Source organism: Hyla sarda, chromosome 4 (assembly GCF_029499605.1).
Source record: "Hyla sarda isolate aHylSar1 chromosome 4, aHylSar1.hap1, whole genome shotgun sequence".
In the NCBI taxonomy this organism is placed as follows: domain Eukaryota; kingdom Metazoa; phylum Chordata; class Amphibia; order Anura; family Hylidae; genus Hyla; species Hyla sarda.
In genome coordinates this window covers 56,715,895-56,735,017 of record NC_079192.1, presented here as the reverse complement: position 1 = coordinate 56,735,017, position 19,123 = coordinate 56,715,895, and the positions used below count along the sequence as shown (strand labels likewise).

The window sequence follows — 19,123 nt, the reverse complement described above, 5'->3', positions numbered from 1 at the left end:
AGTTTCTAAATCTCCAAAAGTTGAGTTTTTTGTTACTCTTGCACCCAAATCATTCCAATTTTCTAGAGGATAAATTGTCAGCATGGTAGTACCCCTTTAAGTATGAGTGGAAGAAACCTGATTGTTAAAGCTGTTATACTTCCCATTATTTTATACCTTGCCAATGTTTTTCCACCTACAACACATTTATCCAAAAACCTCAATAAAGCAATGTTCTTATTTATCTGGAGTAGCACTTTTGAGAAACTTAGTAGAGAAAATGTGGTTAAAGAAAGAAATAAAGGGGGCAGTCATTTCCCAAATCTAGAAGTTTACCTTAACCCCTTAAGGACCAAGGACGTACCGGTACGTTCTTGGTCCTGCTCTTCTGATATAACGCGGGGTTACACAGTAACCCCGCGTGATATCACGGCGGGCCCGGCGTCATAGTGAAGCCGGGACCCGCCTCTAATAGCGCGCAGCGCCTATCGCAGCGCCGCGCGCTATTAACCCTTTAGCCTCGCGCTCAGAGCTGAGCCGCGCGGCTAAAAGTGAAAGTTACCGGCGGCATCCCGAACAGCTGACAGGACAGTGGGAGGGCCCCTTCCTGCCTCCTCGCTGTCCGATCGCCGAATGACTGCTCAGTACCTGAGATCCAGGCATGGGCAGTCATGCGGCAGAATCGTTGATCACTGGTTTCTTATGAGAAACCAGTGATCAATGATGAAGATCAGTGTGCGCAGTGTTATAGGTCCCTATGGGACCTATAACAATGCAAAAAAAAAGTGAAAAAAAAAGTGAATAAAGATCATTTAACTCCTCCCCTATTAAAAGTTTGAATCACCCCCCTTTTCCAATAAAAAAAAAAAACACAGTGTAAATAAAAATAAAAATAAACATATATGGTATCACCGCGTGCGGAAATGTCCGAATTATAAAAATATATCATTAATTAAACCGCTCGGTCAATGGCGTGCACGCAAAAAAATTCCAAAGTCCAAAATAGTGCATTTTTGGTCACTTTTTATATCATTTAAAAATGAATAAAAAGCGATCAATAAGTCCTATCAATGCAAAAACGGTACCGTTAAAAACTTCAGATCACGGGGCAAAAAATGAGCCCTCATACCGCCCCATACATGGAAAAATAAAAAAGTTATAGGGGTCAGAAGATGACAATTTTAAACGTATTAATTTTCCTGCATGTAGTTATGATTTTTTCCAGAAGTGCGACAAAATCAAACCTATATAAGTAGGGTATCATTTTAATCGTATGGACCTACAGAATAAATATCAGGTGTCATTTTTACCAAAAAACGTACTACGTAGAAACGGAAGCCCCCAAAAGTTACAAAACAGCGTTTTTTTTTCAATTTTGTCACACAATGATTTTTTTTCCCGTTTCACCGTAGATTTTTGGGCAAAATGACTGATGTCATTACCAAGTATAATTGGTGGCACAAAAAATAAGCCATCATATGGACTTTTAGGTGCAAAATTGAAAGAGTTATGATTTTTTAAAAGGCAAGGAGCAAAAAACGAAAATGGAAAAACCCCCGGTCCTTAACCTGTTAAGGACATAGGACGTTCTCTAACGTCCCCACTACCTGGGCTTTAATGCCCAAGGATGTTAGAGAACGTCCTGTTGTATTTCCGATCTCTGCCGCTCACCGGGCAGAGATCGGAACTGGATGCCTGCTGAAATCCTTCAGCAGGCATCCAGGGCAAACGCAGAGGGGGGCCATGTAGGCCCCCCATGTCGGCGATTGCTGCAAATCGCAAGGGAAATCGCCCTTGCGATCTGCGGCGATACCGGACTGATCGGGTCTCTGGGACCCGACCGCCCGGTAATTTCGCATGATCCCGGCTGTCACAGACAGCCAGGACCATGCTGAAGTATCGGAGCGAGGTGGCAAGCCTGCCACCTCCTCCGATCCCCTGCGATCCGTCGGTTTACTAACCGACCAATCGCAGGAGGGAGGGCGGTTACTTCCTCCCGTCCTGCCCCGGCCCCTGGAAGTCCGGAGAGGACGGGAGGAAGACTGGAGGACGCGGCGGGGGACGGGGGAGTGCTGGGGACCGGCCCCGGTACTTACCTCGTCCCTGAAGACCGGGATCCAGACGGCGGCAGCGGCGACAGGTGAGTAGATCTTCAGCCGCGGTCGGGCCCTTTACAGCAATGCACGTCGCCGTAAAGCGACATGCATTGCTGTAATGGGACCGTGTATACTACAACTCCCAGAATGCCCAGACAGCCCTTGGCGTCTGGGCATGCTGGGAGTTGCAGTTTTGCAACATCTGGAGGTCCACAGTTTGGAGACCACTGTGCCCTTCCAGATGTTGCAAAACTACACATCCTCAGCATGCCCTTACTGTCCAGGCAGGCTGGGAGTTGTAGTTCTGTAACATCTGGCCCTTCAGATGTTGCAGAACTACAACTCCCAGCATGCCTGGACAGTTTTGGCATACTGGGAGTTGTAGTTTTGCAACATCTGGAATGGCACAGATTGGGAACCACTGTATTAGTGGTCTGCAAACTAGTCCTCCAGATGTTGCAAAACTACAACTCCCAGCATGCTGGGAGTTGTAGTTCGGCAACATCTGGCTCTAAAGATGTTGCCGAACTACTACTCCCAGCATGCCTGAGAATGCTGGTAGTTGTGGTTTTGCAACAACAGGAGGCACACTGGTTGGGAAACATTGTCTGTTTCCTAACTCAGTGTTTCCCAACCGTGTGCCTCCAGCTGTTGCAAAACTATAACTACCAGCATGCACTGATAAACTGTGCATGCTGGGAGTTGTAGTTTTGTAACAGCTGGAGGTCCCCCCCCCCGTGAATGTATAGGGTACATTCACATGGACAGGGGATTACAGTGAGTATCAGGCTGCAAGTTTGCGATGCAGCAAATTTTGCGCGGCAGCTCAAACTTGCAGCGGGAACTCGCTGTAATCCCCCGCCCATGTGACTGTACCCTTAAAACACTACACTACACTACACTAACACAAAATAAAATAAAAAGTAAAAAACACTACATATACACATAACCCTACACAGCCCCCCTCCCCTCCCCAATAAAAATGAAAAACGTCCGGTATGCCACTGTTTCCAAAATGGAGCCTCCAGCTGTTGCAAAACAACAACTCCCAGTATTGCCGGACAGCCGTTGACTGTCCAAGCATGCTGGGAGTTTTGCAACAGCTGGAGGCACCCTGTTTGGGAATCACTGGCGTAGAATACCCCTATGTCCACCCATATGCAAATCCCTAATTTAGGCCTCAAATGCGCATGGCGCTCTCACTTTGGAGCCCTGTCGTATTTCAGGGCAACAGTTTAGGGTCACATATGGGGTATCGCCGTACTCGGGAGAAATTGTGTTACAAATATTGGGGGGCTTTATCTCCTTTAACCCCTTAAGAAAATGTGAAGTTGGGGTCTACAACAGCGTGTTAGTGTAAAAAAATAAATTTTTTACACTAACAAGCTGGTGTTGCCCTATACTTTTCATTTTGACAAGAGGTAAAAGGGAAAAACGCCCCCCAAAATTTGTAATGCAATTTCTCACGACTACGGAGATACCCCATATGTGGGTGCAAAGTGCTCTGGGGGCGCACAACAAGGCCCAGAAGGGAGAGTGCACCATGTACATTTGAGGTGATTTGCACAGGGGTGGCTGATTGTTACAGCGGTTTTGACAAACGCAAAAAAAAAAAAACACATGTGACCCCATTTCGGAAACTACACCCCTCACGGAATGTAATGAGGGGTGCAGTGAGAATTTACACCCCACTGGTGTCTGACAGATCTTTGGAACAGTGGGCTGTGCAAATAAAAAAAAATTGTACAGCCCACTGTTCCAAAGTTCTGACAGACACCAGTGGGGGGTAAATGCTCACTGTACCCCTTGTTACGTTCCTCAAGGGGTCTAGTTTCCAAAATGGTATGCCATGTGGGGGTTATTTTGCTGTCCTGGTACCATAGGGGCTTCCTAAATGCGACATGCCCCCCTAGCAAAATTTGCTCTCCAAAAGCCAAATATGACTCCTTCTCTTCTGAGCATTGTAGTTTGCCCGTAGTGCACTTCAGGTCCACTTATGGCGTACCTTCATACTCAGAAGAGATGGGGTTACAAATTTTGGGGGGTATTTTCTGCTATTAACCCTTGCAAAAATGTGAAATTTGGGGGGAAACACACATTTTAGTGAAAAAAAATATATTTTTTTTTACATATGCAAAAGTCGTAAAACCCCTGTGGGGTATTAAGGCTCACTTTATTCCTTGTTACGTTCCTCAAGGGGTCTAGTTTCCAAAATGGTATGCCATGTGAGGGTTTTTTGCTGTTGTGGCACCATAGGGGCTTCCTAAATGCGACATGCCCCCCGACCAAAATTTGCTCTCCAAAAGCCAAATATGACTCCTTCCCTTCTGAGCATTGTAGTTCGCCCGTAGTGCTCTTCAGGTCCACTTATGGGGTACCTTCATACTCAGAAGAGATGGGGTTACAAATTTTGGGGGGTATTTTCTGCTATTAACCCTTGCAAAAATGTGAAATTTGGGGGGAAACACACATTTTAGTGAAAAAATATATATATTTTTTTACATATGCAAAAGTCGTGAAACACCTGTGGGGAATTAAGGTTCACTTTACCCCTTGTGACGTTCCCCAAGGGGTCTAGTTTCCAAAATGGTATGCCATGTTGGGATTTTTTGCTGTTCTGGTACCATAGGGGCTTCCTAAATGCAACATGCCCCCCAAAAACCATTTCAGAAAAACATACTCTCCAAAATCCCCTTGTCGCTCCTTCGCTTCTGAGCCCTCTACTGCGCCCGCCGAACACTTTTCATGGACATATGAGGTATGTGCTTACTCGAGAGAAATTGGGCTACAAATATAAGTATAAATTTTCTCCTTTTACCCCTTGTAAAAATTCAAAAATTGGGTCTACAAGAACATGCGAGTGTAAAAAATGAAGATGGTGAATTTTCACCTTCACTTTGCTGCTATTCCTGTGAAACACCTAAAGGGTTAAAACGCTGACTGAATGTCATTTTGAATACTTTGGGGGGTGCAGTTTTTATAATGGGGTCATTTGTGGGGTATTTCTAATATGAAGACCCTTCAAATCCACTTCAAACCTGAACTGGTCACTGAAAAATAGTGAGTTTGAAAATGTTGTGAAAAATTGGAAAATTGCTGCTGAACTTTGAAGCCCTCTGGTGTCTTCCAAAAGTAAAAACACATCAATTTTATGATGAAAATATAAAGTAGACATATTGTATTTGTGAATAAATTTTTTTTTATTTGGAATATCCATTTTCCTTACAAGCAGAGAGCTTCAAAGTTAGAAAAATGCAAAATTTTCAATTTTTTCAGCAAATTTTGGAATTTTTCACTAAGAAACGATGCAAGTATCGACAAAATTTTACCAATAACATAAAGTAGAATTTGTCACGAAAAAACAATCTTGGAATCAGAATGATAGGTAAAAGCGTCTTAGAGTTAATAATGCTTAAAGTGACAGTGGTCAGATGTTCAAAAAACGCTCCGGTCCTAAGGTGTAAAATGGCCTGGTCCTTAAGGGGTTAAGGGGTTGGGTTTTCCAGGAAAAAAACTTTTTTTTATATATATCAACTGGTTCCAGAAAGTTCAACAGATTTGTAAATTACTTCTATTAAAAAAATCTTAATCCTTTCAGTACTTATGAGCTGTTGAAGTTGAGTTGTTCTTTTCTGTCTAAGTGCTCTCTGATGACACATGTCTCGGGAACCACCCAGTTTAGAAGCAAATCCCCATAGCAAACCTCTTCTACTCTGTGCAATTCCCGAGACAAGCAGAGATTTCAGCAGAGAGCACTGTTGCCAGACAGAAAACAACAACTCAACTTCAGCAGCTGATAATTATTGAAAGGATTAAGATTTGTTTTAATAGAAGTAATTTACAAATCTGTTTAACTTTCTGGATTGGCCAGTTGATATATAAAAAAAAAGTTTTTTCCTGGAATACCCCTTTAAGTTAAATTACATAGCCCTAGTTGTCAAATGAATTCAAAAACAAACTAAAGCTGCTACCATGACTATATAAGTCGGGTTGGATGCTTATGTGTCCAAATTGGATTAAAACTACTGTAATAGCAATGTCCCTATGAATGATAAAATCTCTTCTCATTATATCAAAATTGAAGAATTCATTAAGAAACACGAGGGGGGGGGGTATTCAAAGAATTTAGCGCCACTTTTTTTGCTTAAATTGCACCGCTTTTGCGTTAAATGTGGCGCACTCTATTAGGGCCACATATTCAGATATTTAGCACCTGATTTAGCACTCTGTTAGACAGTTTTTTTTTTTAAGGGGCGTGGTTAAGGCGTGGATATTTTCAAAGATTTAGGACCACTTTCTGGCGCACAAAGTGTCGCAGCTAATACCAAGAATACCTGGTGTTAAATGGTTTGCTATTTGTCCCAAGTCTTTGAATATTTCCCTCACAGTCTTCAAAACTTGAACATGAAAGATTTTATATAGAAAATAAAGTTTTAAAATGTGTGCATGATAAGGAGCTGATGTGTAACATTGATCTTTTAAAAAGCGACCAAATAAAGAGTGTATGGAAGAATATGGATATGGACGGTGTGACAAATAGACAGAAAGATATTGTGTGGATGAGTATCTATGGTATTTTGCCGGTTAGAGAGATACAAAAGAAAAGGCATTTGGTAAGAACTAATACCTGCCCCAGGGATGGTTGCGGAGGGTAGAGATGAGCGAACTTACAGTAAATTTGATTCGTCACGAACTTCTCGGCTCGGCAGTTGATGACTTTTCCTGCATAAATGAGTTCAGCTTTCAGGTGCTCCGGTGGGCTGGAAAAGGTGGATACAGTCCTAGGAGACTCTTTCCTAGGAATGTATCCTCCTTTTCCAGCCCACCGGAAAGCTGAACTAATTTACGCAGGAAAAGTCATCAACTGCCGAGCCGAGAAGTTCATGATGAATTGATTTTACTGTAAGTTCGCTCATCTCCAGCGGAGGGAGAGAGAGCATCCTGCATCTTTTTTGGAACTGTGCCTACGCAAGAAATATTTGGAAAACTATGGGTCCATTAGTTAAGGAACTTACAGGAGTTAAGCTTCTAAGTTTTGAAGTTGTTCTTTTTTGACTTGTTGCAGTAAGTGTGGCTAAAGCTAGGGTCCTATGGTTAATTGTAGCCTGCATAAACGAGGTCTTATGGGACTTAAAGGGGTACTCCGCTGTTCTACGTTTGGAACAAACTGCTCAGAACGCTGGAGCTGGCGCCGGGAGCTGGTGACGACATAGCCCCGCCCCCTCATGACATCACACCCCGCCCCCTCAATGCAAGTCTATGGGAGGGGGTGGGACGTGATGTCATGAGGTGGCGGGGTTATGACGTCACGAGCTCCCGGCACCAGCTCCAGCGTTCGGAGAAGTTTGTTCCAAACGCTGAGCAGCGGAAGTACCCCTATAAGAAACATTCTAATTTTCCAGAACACTAAAATATCTCATAAAGAATGTATTAAACGTATCTTGTTACCAATGGGATGGATACTAGCACCGCCTTGATGTTGCTGAAGGAATCTGGAAGACGAAAAAGTGGAAAGAACTGGTCACTACTTAAAGGAGAACTCCGGAATATAAAAATTGTCCCCCCATACTACCGGCAGTAAAAAAAAAAGGATGTACATAGTTACCTTCCTCCGCTCCCCCGGTAACCGGCTCCGGTCTCCGCCACGATCCTCTTCCTGGTTGCTGGTGGTCGGCGGGTCATACTGCGCTCAGCCAATCACCAGCCGCAGCGAAGTCCGACTCGGCCGGTGATAGGCTGAGCGGCAGTGTGACGTTTTCGGCCCCGGCAGCAGGTGCCGGTGTAGTGAAGAATTTTGTGTCCTGAAGCGTTCTCACACTGCCGCTCAGCTTATCGCCGGCCGAGTCGGACTTCGCAGCAGCCGGTGATTGGCTGAGCGCAGTATGATTCTCCGACCACCGGCAACCAGGAAGAGGATCGTGGTGGAGACCGGAGCCGGTTACTGGAGGCCCCGGGGGAGCAGAGGAAGGTATGTACATCTTTATTTTTTTACTGCCGGCAGTATGGGGACAATTTTTATATTCTGGAGCTCTCCTTTAAATTAATAATACCTTGGGATTTTTATTTTCTCTTTACCCCCAGGCTGCATTTTTTTTTCTTTTCCTTACACCTTTGTTTGTCTTACACACATATATGTTAATAAATGTTATCATTATATAAGTAAATATACCAAAAATATATACATATTTAAAAAGAAAAAAGAGAGAGAGAGAATAAGAGATCAAAATGTTGAATTGCACTGACCGGTTTTGAACCTCTATTCATTTAGGGTTTTACTGATCGTGTGTGCACACTGATTGGTTTCTTTAAAAAAAAAAAACTCCAGCTTAAAATTATGAGGATAAGACCCCACTACCATCCTGAAATAATGAGATTGAGAACTTATCACTAGTCTAAAATGATGTGATTGAGACCCCATCACCAGCCTGAAATGATAAGGATAGATCCTTACCACGATCATGATATGATGAGGATAGATCCTTACCACGATCATGATATGATGAGAATAGATCCTTACCACGATCATGATATGATGAGGATAGATCCTTACCACGATCATGATATGATGAGGATAGATCCTTACCACGATCATGATATGATGAGGATAGATCCTTACCACGATCATGATATGATGAGGATAGATCCTTACCACGATCATGATATGATGAGGATAGATCCTTACCACGATCATGATATGATGAGGATAGATCCTTACCACGATCATGATATGATGAGGATAGATCCTTACCACGATCATGATATGATGAGGATAGATCCTTACCACGATCATGATATGATGAGGATAGATCCTTACCACGATCATGATATGATGAGGATAGATCCTTACCACGATCATGATATGATGAGGATAGATCCTTACCACGATCATGATATGATGAGGATAGATCCTTACCACGATCATGATATGATGAGGATAGATCCTTACCACGATCATGATATGATGAGGATAGATCCTTACCACGATCATGATATGATGAGGATAGATCCTTACCACGATCATGATATGATGAGGATAGATCCTTACCACGATCATGATATGATGAGGATAGATCCTTACCACGATCATGATATGATGAGGATAGATCCTTACCACGATCATGATATGATGAGGATAGATCCTTACCACGATCATGATATGATGAGGATAGATCCTTACCACGATCATGATATGATGAGGATAGATCCTTACCACGATCATGATATGATGAGGATAGATCCTTACCACGATCATGATATGATGAGGATAGATCTTTACCACGATCATGATATGATGAAGATAGATCCTTACCACCAGCCTGGAATGATGTGGATAGGTCATCATCCTGAAATGAGGAGATTGACACCCCAACACTAGGCTAAAAAGTATGAACATGTGGGGGCATTTATTCATTGTCTTTAGAGCTGTTTTTGTGTGTAGATTTGTCTCTATTTAAGCGCAGCGCTGTGCCTCAGGCAATTTTTGGCTCCTTTTCGATTTATACCTGTTTTTAAAAAGAGCGTACAGGCCTGAGTTAAGGGTTAGTCTTGTGCAGTGGTATTGAATTAATCAACTGCGACTTTTGTATAAAAAATGCAAACCCCCCCCCCCCCCCCCCAATAAGGCGCACTTCTACCCCAGCCCAGACCTAAAATAGCTTTTTGGTGTATGTGAAGAGTGAAATTTCAGAAAATATGTATCCTCCACAAAATGTATCACATGCCCTACGACCACGTAATAAATTTGGCACGCAAAAACTAAAAAAGTAACTAAATCACACACATCTTAGTAAATACCCCCCATGGTTCCTCACCTCCACCCTGAAATTAAGTGAAATGACCATCATGAATTTAGCTGCTAGTGCTTAAATGAAACATGGATTCCTCATGTCAGGCCAACCAATCCATAGTAACCCAAATTAGCTCATATTCTCAATGGAGATAAGATTTCTTACTTTTGAATAGGAAACAATTCATGTTGATGTGTGTCTGGTCACCATTATTGCATTAATGTATTATTTGGTGGAGTATGGGTAGTCTGTACGATGTTACAAAATTCTGGAAATAATAACTGTTTTCTTAGCCTTCAAAATACATGAGGTTTGACTGAAACTAGAACCTAGAGCGCTATTATGTTATTTATAATGCATTATATCATTCAGAATGGAGTAGTGAAAAAGCCTATGCCAAGACTTTCAAGACTTCCAAGACTTATCATTTCTCCAGATATGGCATCTTCTGGTGGGTTTAGAAAGATCCTGATGGGTACAGATACATGTGTAAGAGGTTGGGTCTCTCTTAGGAGAATTGAAATGACCGTCATTTGTAATGTCCCTGTTAATTCTTTTACACAACGTGACCCAATTCATGAAGATCTTCAATCCTGAAGCTCATTATTTACAGTAAGGTTTTCCCAGAAATTATTGTTCTAAGACCCAAGGATTAATCCAGATTATCACTATTAATGCCAGAGGAACCTCCATATAATTACACATGGATCTGTCTATCTCTGTAAATCTACCCAGACACTGCACATACTGTGTGACTTCCGAGTCCAACACTTGCTGACGAGACAAGGCGAATTGTACAAAGATATGACTGGTACACAATAAGCACAGACTATGACTTAATCCTGTCCTTATTTATCTCTAGATCTCCGGTATACACACAGAACATTGAAACACAACAGCTGAATGGAAAAATTCCCTAAGGTAAAACCCATGAGGATGTATCCAGGCGTCACTATCATGGCAGGAGGATCATTTATAAAGAAAAGAGACTCCTATAACTGTACCACTATATCAATGTTATTGCATCTAGTAAAAGCGAATGCTACAGAATGACAGGGTATCAAGGCTAAATGTACAGCCAAGAAGCATGATGCCCCAATCTCTTGGAATTATACTCACTTTGACAACTGTGTTAAATCACAACATACATTTTTTATGGGGATTAAGTATAAGATATATCAGAAAAGATTCAAAAGATTTGTCAACCACTTCATAATGCGGCCATTGAGACGATCAGCTGATCCCTTGGTCCGGCTTCCAGGCACACAAAGCTGCCATGACCGTGTAGAATTAAATGACAGCCGTTCAGATGAATGGCCATCCATGTAGTACAAGGATAAGTCCGCCAGAACGGGAGTTGTTTATAGACGGGGGTCTCGGGCAGGGGACCCCCTCTATGAAGTCCATATGCCTTGATATGCCCTCTTCATGACACTTTTAAAGATTCTAACATGTACAGCCTGGAGGAAAGAAGGGAAAGGGGAACACGATAGAAAACTTTACATATGTTACAGGAGAAAAAAGGGAAATGGTTATTGAGCCTTTTCTTCCTTTCTGAATTACACAGTAGAAGAAATTGTATTTCCCACATTCCAAGTGTGCAGCATTGATGTGTGTGTGTGCATGATGGTTGGTCAGATGATTGAGACCGGTTAAAGGGGTATTCCGCCCCTAGACATCTTATCCCCTATCCAAAGGATAGGGCATAAGATGTCAGATCGCCGCGGTCCCGCTGCTGGGGACCCCCGGGATCCCCGCTGCGGCACCGCGCTATCATTATAGCACAGAGCGAGTTCGCTCTGCACGTAATGATGGGCGGTACAGGGGCCGGAGCATCGTTACGTCACGGCTCCGCCCCTAGTGATGTCACGGCCCGCCCCTTTCAATACAAGTCTATGGGAGGGGGCGTGGCGGTCGTCACGCCCCCCTTCCATAGACTTGCATTAAGGGGACGGGCCGTGATGTCACGAGGGGCGGCGCCATGACGTCACAATGCTCCGTCCCCCGTCTCGCCCGTCATTACGCACAGAGCGTACTCGCTCTGTGCTGTAATGATAGCGTGGTGCCGCAGCGGGGATCCCGGGGGTCCCCAGCAGCGGGACAGCAGCGATCTGACATCTTATCCCCTATCCTTTGGATAGGGGATAAGATGTCTAGGGGCGGAATACCCCTTTAAGGCATTTAAGCAGCTCGGCCCCGACTCCTTGAGATTTTTTACGTTCGACAACCACCATCATCCCCAGGAAAGATACCGTTTACTTTTATGCCCTAACAGCTATCCAATGGTGTCTGCAGCTCTTAGCATTAAATAAAGCTGACAGATTCCCTTTAAACACTTACAGCCAGGTTTTACCCCCACATTATAGTTTGATCAGTTGAGATCCCAGCAGGGGAACAATTTGTGTTTGGCCAGTTTCACTTGAGCGTATGTCATGCACATTATTGCATCCATAGTGAAGATGTAGGTCCTGGCCTAACTGCTGTCAGTTTGGGTCAACTTGTGTCTGTAATACTGAGCCATAGAGGCACATGCAATACACTTGTGTAAAACTAGCCTCAATTTTATTGTAAAGGGACCCTGTTAAAGGAGTAGTATTGTGAAAATTTTCTTCATCCTATTGTGCCTGGGTTGCAAAAAAAAACCAAAACAAACATTAACTCACCTTCCTCAGTTCCTCCGTTTCGCCTATAGTTCTTCGGTCCTCCAGTACGTTCTCCTTTTTTCTTCCATGTGCATGGATCGTCACACTGCAGTCAGCGTATAGCCAGCCACAGTGATGTCCCGCCTTGGCCGGTTATAGGCTGAGCGCAGTGTCATGTAAGGAGCCTGGGCCCCGCATTCTCCCTGCTACCCGAGCTCCTTACATGACACTGCACTCAGCCTATCACTGGACAAGGCGGGACATCGCAGCAGCCGGCGATAAGCTGATTGCAGTGTGACAATCCGTTCACATGGAAGAAGGAAGGAGACCGGACCGGAGAGCTAGCGGCGCAATGGAGGAACAGAGCAAGATGAGTTAATGTTTGCTTTGTTTTTTTTTGCAGCCTGGGCACAATAGGATGAAGAAAATTTTCACAATACTACTCCTTTAACATGTAGGGAATGCCCTACCCCTGTAACCACCTATGTATTAACATCTCATAGGTAATCAGGTAAGAAGAAAATGTATAAAAGCCAAAAATCAGAGCAAGACCAGTCATCAGTATACGAACATGTTAGCCTGATTTTTGTTACTTTTTTGGCTACCTTTTCAGATGTGTTCTGTCTGTTTACAGACCCCTCTTACATCTCCTGGCAGCGTCACCTCATCCAGAGGGCCCAGTGTGCCAGGCTCCCCATCTACCATCACTGTAAGTAACACCCCATACAGAATATGTTTATATACGTTTAGTGTTTGATGCCCCATTGTCCAGAAGACATAAAAGTAATAATGGGTAAAACAGTATAAGGTTTATACTCACACTTTAGGTCATGCATAATGCAAATAAAAATAACCTCAATAATGTTTAATATATGATTGTTTTATGTTAGTATTTTTGTATCTTTTTTTTAGGCTCGGATGGACAGTCGCGTCCTGGGTTACAAGGACCTAGCTGCCCTCCCACGTGATAAAGCTATACTGGATATAGAACGTCCAGACCTAATGATTTATGAACCACATTTCACGTATACCCTCCTGGAGAATACAGAGACTCTTCGGAGCCGAGAGGTAACTGATGGGTCTATAAATGAATGAAAATGAACTGGCCAAATGCAAACCAGTTCTAATGCAGTACAACAATAGCATTGCTATCATCTACCTATGTTATAATATCAATGACAATTGACCGTCAAGTAGATAGAGAAATGTGGTGTATTTGGGGGTTCATGGAGACTTTTTGTAATGCTACATTTTTTACAATTGGTGTTCTTTGAATATTATATTACCCATATATTTGTAAGGTGGAGAACCTATTGGAGTGCTCTCCATGGTACAGCATTTTAAAGTTAACATTGTGATATAACCAGCAAATAATGTTAGAGAGATTTTATGACTCCAAAGAATATACTGTATTTGTATAGGCTCATGTTGTATAGAAAATATATTAGTATACATGAATAAACCCATCTCACAATGCCAGTAACTGGGTTCTCCTACCACACCTGGGCAATTGAGTGCCATGTCACATGGCTGCATCAGACAATCACTGGCTGCTACAATGATGCATTGTCCAGGAAAGGATCCCAAAGAATCCCAATGTAGGTAAGACATGGGATTTTAATAGTGAGTATGTTAGTGTATATATATATTGCACATCTTATAGTCTTTTGTCATCCAGACTTGTTCAAGATGACATTGAATGGTGCAAAGATTCACAATATACACGTTTTGTTTTTGCAGAGATCATTGTCACCCAAGTCAATATCTCCACCTCCATCTCCTGAGGTAAACATCTAAACAATTGAGGGGTTAAAGTGGGAGTGTAAGCAGTTACAGGAAAGGGGGGGGGGGTCTATAGAAAACCCACTGATGGCCTATCTACAGAATCCGTTAATAGTTAATTAGTGGAATGCCAACACCCCTGCCGATCAGCTGTTCTGCACTACTATGGGTGTAAACAACTTACGGTAGCTGGATGCCTTGGAATAGTGGTGGAGCTGGTTTACAGCAGCTCATCTCCCATTCACTTCAATGAAGTTGCACTGCAGTAACCCGTGCTACCACTATACAATGTACAGTGCCAAGGTTTTGTCTCCTATGTGTCAGCACCCTGCCAAACAGCTATTAATGGCCAATCTTGAGGATAGGCTATCAATGAGTTTGCCCTGGAAAATGCCTTTTAGTTCCTTAAAGGGATGTTTTAGCATATAAAAATATATCCCTTATCCACAAGATATCCACTAACTACAGTATTTTATTTTCTACTTAGAAATAAATGTCTGTGTCTGGTAGTGGTGTAAGGCTCTTATACACATTAGAGAAAAGTTGTCTGGACCTGTTGGTTTTGGTGAGACAAACCGCTTGTCTGATGTGTATAAGAGTAGGATGAGGCTGCTGAATTTCAATAATCCTTTTATTTTCAATAGAGATAAGTCGCCTTCATAGGTTTCTGGCTGTGGCTTTTTCTCTTCTCCCCATTGAAAACACATGCATACTATGTGGTGCCCCTATCCACAGGAACATGACGGATTCATTGCGCATGTTGCCAGGACATCTCTGTACATGAGTTAGTCATCCAGTCTTGCCAAAATGAGTTTGGCAGATATTTATGGAATACTTCTGGTTTCTTACTACACAGGTGTCTGCACTCTGGGCTGACAACAAGTCTATAGTAAGTAGTTCAACTGTACAAGGCTCCCGTGGAGGAACCAATTCTCCAAGAGCAGGAGTCCAGCATTTTCACCACCCAGGTAAAAGATTGAGGTTTAAATCCATAGAAACATGGCTTTATTATTATCGTGTAATCTCACATGTCACTTAGCCAATGCTCTGTTTTTTCAGAGATTAACCGGGAAGAGCCAAATCTCTACAAGAAGCCACCAATCTACAAACAGAGAGGTAAGAAGATGCTGATGACTATGCACATATTGTCTGGCACTTACCTCAGTATCACAAATGCCTTTATTATTGTTCTTACAGAATCAGCACTCGCCCACAGACTGTCCGATGACCCCATAGTTGAATCCTCTAAATTCCCAGCTGCAAAACCTCCAGACCCAAATCAGCCAGCAAAGATAGAAACAGATTACTGGCCATGTCCTCCTTCCTTGGCTGTTTTAGGTAAGATAGATCCGCAATTCTGCACAGGATACCGGCCCAGCGCCAGAACATGGTCCAATGTTATATTTTCTTTCCTTCTCAGAGTCAGAGAGACGCCACCGCAAGGAATCCAAAAGTGAGCAAGATAGTGAAGAAAATGAGGATGTGAAGGAACTGAAAGAACGGCATAAGATGGAAATGAACAAGGTAGAGGATAGCAGTGTATAAAACTAATATATATATAACCAATAAACCAGTGTCCTTATAGGTCTTCTGCTTTATGCCAAATACCTTTTAACTTACAGATCCAGTCTAATCTAGGAAAACTCATCCTAAAAGAAGAAATGCAGAAGGGAGGAACCCCACGAAGAAAAACCCGTTCTCTGCCAGACCGGACTCCTATCTACACACGTATGAATTTTTACACACGTATGGATTTAATAGAGCACAAGTCCACATTGCTTTTCTATTTATCATGGAGAGATGCTGCATACCCTGGGTGGTACAGTTGTCAAGGCAACCGTATGAAGATAAGCAAGTTCCGTGCACAAGCCCTTAGCTCCTGGTGCACAGAACTCACTGAGAATTGGTACAGTTGCAACTGTACCGCCCAGCCTCTGCAGCATCTCTCCACGCCGAACTTAGAATATCCAGACCAACACTGGACTTGTGTTATAAAGATAAATAGGCAAAGATAAGACTACATACTTGTCCATAGACACAGGTATATTTGATCTGGATTTGTGGTGCTGTTCTTATTGTTATTATTGTCTCATAGCAGACGTGCTCCATTAATCTGTATGTATCCAGTGCTCACTTTTTTTTTTTTAAGGAAATCTGTCACCAGTGTCACCTGCACTAACCTGTTGGTATCGACAGGTAGTGCAGGTGACACTGATGACAACGGTACTCACCTTGTCCCATTTTGTGCAGTCGTTCTTCGGTAAAATCTTCTCCGGTATCTTCAGCTCCGGGCCCGGCTTGGAGCACAGGCAGAGCTTAGTGAGGTCACCGGGCACCGCAGAGAGCAGCAGCGGTGATGTCATTAAGCTCCGCCCATGCTCCAAGCCTGGCCCCGAGCTGAAGATACCGGTGATTACCAAAGAACGACTGCACAGAATGGGACAAAGTAAGTACTGTTGTCATCAGTGTCACCTGCACTACCTGTCGATACCAACAGGTTAGTGCAGGTGACACTGGTGACAGATTTCCTTATAAAAAAAAAAAAAGTGAGCACTGGATACATACAGATTAATGGAGCACGTCTGCTATGAGACAATAATAACAATAAGAACAGCACCACAAATCCAGATCAAATATACCTGTGTCTATGGACAAGTATATAGTCTTATCTTTGCCTATTTATCTTTATAACACAAGTCCAGTGTTGGTCTGGATATTCTAAGTTCGGCGTGGAGAGATGGTGCAGGTGACACTGGTGACACTGGTGACAGATTTCCTTTATATGGGCACTGTCAGTGCAAAAACTTTGGATATGTTGTAAAGCATGTAAAACCAATAGGTTTTGCAATTGCTTTCATTAGAAAATTTGCAGTATTTCATACGGAAAAAGCCAGTCAAACAACTGCCCGCCTGCCTGCCTGCTTGGACACATACTAGTCCTGCTCTATCCATGCATCATCACCTATGTCATGGACACACTTCCTTGATTGACAGCTGTGAGCGCAAGGCTCACAGCTAGAGGAAAAATCCTCCCACTGTCATCTTGTGGCCCCCTACTGTCAGTGAGGACAAGCTGGGAGTTGTAGTTTTGCTAATGCTAGGGGAGATGTGAGCAGACAGCATACTGAGGGAGGGGGCGGAGACCTGCACAGTGAGGCCACGCCCCCTCCCTTTGAGAGGAATTCAGACTAGTGAGCTAAAGTAAAAGTGTAATAAAAAAAGAAATAAAGGTTCTAGACACATAAAAATTAGATGTACATGGTCAGGATTAGGTACTGAGTGATATATTTTTTAAAAAATTGTTGGATCTGACGGTTACGCTTTAATGTATGTATAATGCATACTTGCCGCAAATATTCCTGTAGTGTCATATTTCCTCCCAGTTCCACTGAATCCATACAATTCAGTACTGTAGCTGGGTTATGTGACCACCAATCTAACAACCAGAAAATTGCATGATTACATTTCTACCTATCAGATCCCTCTCCTCTTAGCTCCACCCTCCTTCTTCATTTCTATGTCCCTTCTATGCTGGTAAAGATCTTAGGCTATGTTCACATCAGGGTTACGGAGCTCTTTTAGGGAGCCCTATTACATATGCCAGTGTTTTCCAACCAGAGTGCCTCCAGCTGTGGCAAAACTACAACTCCCAGCATGCCCGGACAGCCGAAGGCTGTCCGGGCATGCTGGGAGTTGTAGTTTTGCCACAGCTGGAGGCACTCTTGTTGGAAAACGCTGACATACGCTGATAATAGGGCTGGGACGGAGGTTGTGACACCGGACAACTGCGTATCCCGACAGGTCCCATTCAATTTGAACTATGTAAACATTAGATACAGTGCATAGAAGTGTAAATATTGGTAAAGTACATACCATTACGCCACTACATCTTACAACCACAAAGCAACAGAAAAAAGCAGTAGGATGCTGTAGCTGAAGAACCATCATGTCTATTGTGCGACATTTGACTCGACTTGTTCTATCTCTGCAGCCATTCATTCTGGATATGGAAGAAGCAGCCTATCAAGGGTATGTATTGACTCCTCTGGATCTCTGAGTAGACGGACAAGCTCATTGTAATGTTTTATTACTTTGCTCATATTCTTATTCTCTCTAGTAACTCTGCAGCAGTGCACTCTTAAAGTCTTAAAGGGGCACTCCACTGGAAAACATTTTTTTTTTTTTTCTAAATCAACTGGTGCCAGAAAGTTAAACAGATTTGTAACTTACTTCTATTAAAAAATCTTAATCCTTCCAGTACTTATCAGCTGCTGTTATGATCCACAGGAAGTTCTTTTCTTTTTTGAATTTCCTTTCTGCCTGACCACAGTGCTCTCTGCTGGACAAGAAGAGATACAAGGAAATACATAATCTGTTTTGGGCTGTCTTTATGTATAGGTCTATAAAGTCATAAGCATTTAAAGGGGTACTCCACTGGAGCCAGAAAGTTATACAGATTTGTAAATTACTTCTATTAAAAAAATCTTAATCCTTCCAGTACTTATCAGCTGCCGTATACTCCACAGGATTTCCTTTCTGTCTGACCACAGTGCTTTCTGCTGACACCTCTGTCCATTTTTAGGAACAGTCCAGAGCAGGATAGGTTTGCTATGGGGATTTGCTCCTACTCTGGACAGTTCCTAAAATGGACTGAGGTGTCAGCAGAGAGCACTGTTGTCAGAAAAAAAGGAAATTCAAAAAAGAAAAGAACTTCCTGTGGATCATAACAGCAGCTGATAAGTACTGGAAGGATTAAGATTTTTTAATAGAAGTAATTTACAAATCTGTTCAACTTTCTGGCTCCAGCTGATTTAATAAAAAAAAATGTTTTCCAGTG

At 42.8% G+C, this 19,123-nt stretch overlaps 2 protein-coding genes across 12 annotated transcripts in view; both read left to right on the top strand.

Moving 5' to 3' along the window:
- Positions 1-19,123, top strand: part of DMTN (dematin actin binding protein) — a 59,223-nt gene that overhangs the window by 30,964 nt on the left and 9,136 nt on the right. For 6 of the 11 annotated variants that reach the window (XR_008892243.1, XR_008892244.1, XR_008892242.1 and 3 more), the window contains 10 exons: positions 10,725-10,783; positions 13,139-13,213; positions 13,417-13,572; positions 14,245-14,289; positions 15,143-15,254; positions 15,346-15,402; positions 15,484-15,624; positions 15,707-15,810; positions 15,909-16,014; positions 18,278-18,315. Coding sequence is in view for 1 of the 11 variants with exons in the window: in XM_056571084.1 (XP_056427059.1) it covers positions 10,766-10,783; positions 13,139-13,213; positions 13,417-13,572; positions 14,245-14,289; positions 15,143-15,254; positions 15,346-15,402; positions 15,484-15,624; positions 15,707-15,810; positions 15,909-16,014; positions 18,278-18,315 (852 nt within the window). In the remaining 10 variants the exon portion in view is untranslated. Of the gene's footprint in view, positions 1-10,724; positions 10,784-13,117; positions 13,214-13,416; positions 13,573-14,244; positions 14,290-15,142; positions 15,255-15,345; positions 15,403-15,483; positions 15,625-15,706; positions 15,811-15,908; positions 16,015-18,277; positions 18,316-19,123 lie in introns of all 11 variants that reach the window. The other 5 variants (XR_008892239.1, XR_008892238.1, XR_008892235.1 and 2 more) reach the window with 1 other exon arrangement.
- Positions 8,506-9,450, top strand: LOC130367356 (sex-determining region Y protein-like). The gene has a single exon (XM_056569770.1). It carries the CDS (start codon positions 8,506-8,508, stop codon positions 9,448-9,450), a length of 945 nt encoding a protein of 314 aa, XP_056425745.1.